The 1,000-nt window shown below is 66.7% G+C and overlaps 1 protein-coding gene across 1 annotated transcript in view; it reads right to left on the bottom strand.

Annotated features, from left to right (window-relative positions):
- The window catches only part of CCDC185 (coiled-coil domain containing 185), a gene marked incomplete at its 5' end in the record, with an annotated part of 2,057 nt that extends 1,057 nt beyond the window's left edge, over positions 1-1,000 (bottom strand). The window contains one exon of the mRNA XM_010852934.1: positions 2-1,000. Coding sequence (XP_010851236.1) covers positions 2-1,000 — 999 coding nt within the window. The remainder of the gene's footprint in view (position 1) is intronic.

The following is a 1,000-nucleotide window of genomic DNA, read 5'->3' as shown; positions in this document are numbered from 1 at the left end:
TGTCCCGCCGCCGGACTCGCAGCTCCCGGTTCAGACGAGCCTTGCGCTGCTCCTTGTCCTGCTGCCACTGCTCTTGGCTTTGCTGCAGCAGCAGCTTGCGCTCCCTCTCCAGGGTCAACTGGACCTTCTGGTCTGAGCGCTTCAGCTCCTCCCAGGCTAGTGCCGCCTGCTGCTGCAGCTCCCGCATCCTCTGGGCCTTTTTGAGCCGGCTCAGCACCAGGGCCACGATCTTCTGGTCCCTGGAGGACACTACTGCCTCTTCCAACTTGTTCTTGAGGACCTGGGTGTGCTGCTTCTGCATCTCCTTGCTGGAAACTAGGGACTGGGAAAGCTGGCTGGTTAACGACTCCACCGGATCATTGCTGTGTCTTTTCTGGATGTGCATGCAACCTGACTGCGTCCCGAACTCTCTGGAGGACACAGACGACTTCTCCGTGTGAACTGAGGAAAGGGACCAGGGACGTAGACCCCTGCAGACCGGCACTGCCCACTGGTCTCCGCTCTGCGCCTTTTCTTCCTCAAAGGCTCGGTTCGCGGGGGTGTAAGCTCCCTGCGAGTAAGGAGGGGGCGAATCTCCCCGGGCGGGAGGGTGGTGCTGGCCGTGCTGAGGCTGGGGCTCCAGCTGCCAGGCCGGGCTGTGCCGGCTGCCTCCCTGCTCCTGGGGCTTGGTCCTTGCCTCCCCCCAGGCATCCTCCAGGCGCCGGCTGCGGGGTCGGGGCTTCCTGGCGCGGTCTAGGAATCTCCGGGCCACGTCGGTCAGGCTGCGACTTTCCTGCGGCGAGTCGGAGTACGGGCGCCGGCTGGGCCGAGGGGTGGCTGAGCAGAGCAAGTGAGGCCAGGGCGCGGTGGCCTCGCTCTCCTCGCCTGGCGTCTGGGCCCAGGAGCACAGGCCCGGTTCGGCCCGCGGCCCCGACCCGTCCAGCTGAGCCAAGGATGCGCTCTCCTCGCTGCGCGGCGGAGGCTCCCAGACGGCCGAGTGGGGCCGCGGGGAGAAGCGGCC

This window comes from Bison bison, unplaced genomic scaffold, assembly GCF_000754665.1.
Source record: "Bison bison bison isolate TAMUID 2011002044 unplaced genomic scaffold, Bison_UMD1.0 scf7180017864317, whole genome shotgun sequence".
In the NCBI taxonomy this organism is placed as follows: domain Eukaryota; kingdom Metazoa; phylum Chordata; class Mammalia; order Artiodactyla; family Bovidae; genus Bison; species Bison bison.
The sequence above is the reverse complement of the archived record's forward strand: the minus strand, read 5'-3'. Positions and strand labels throughout refer to the sequence as shown.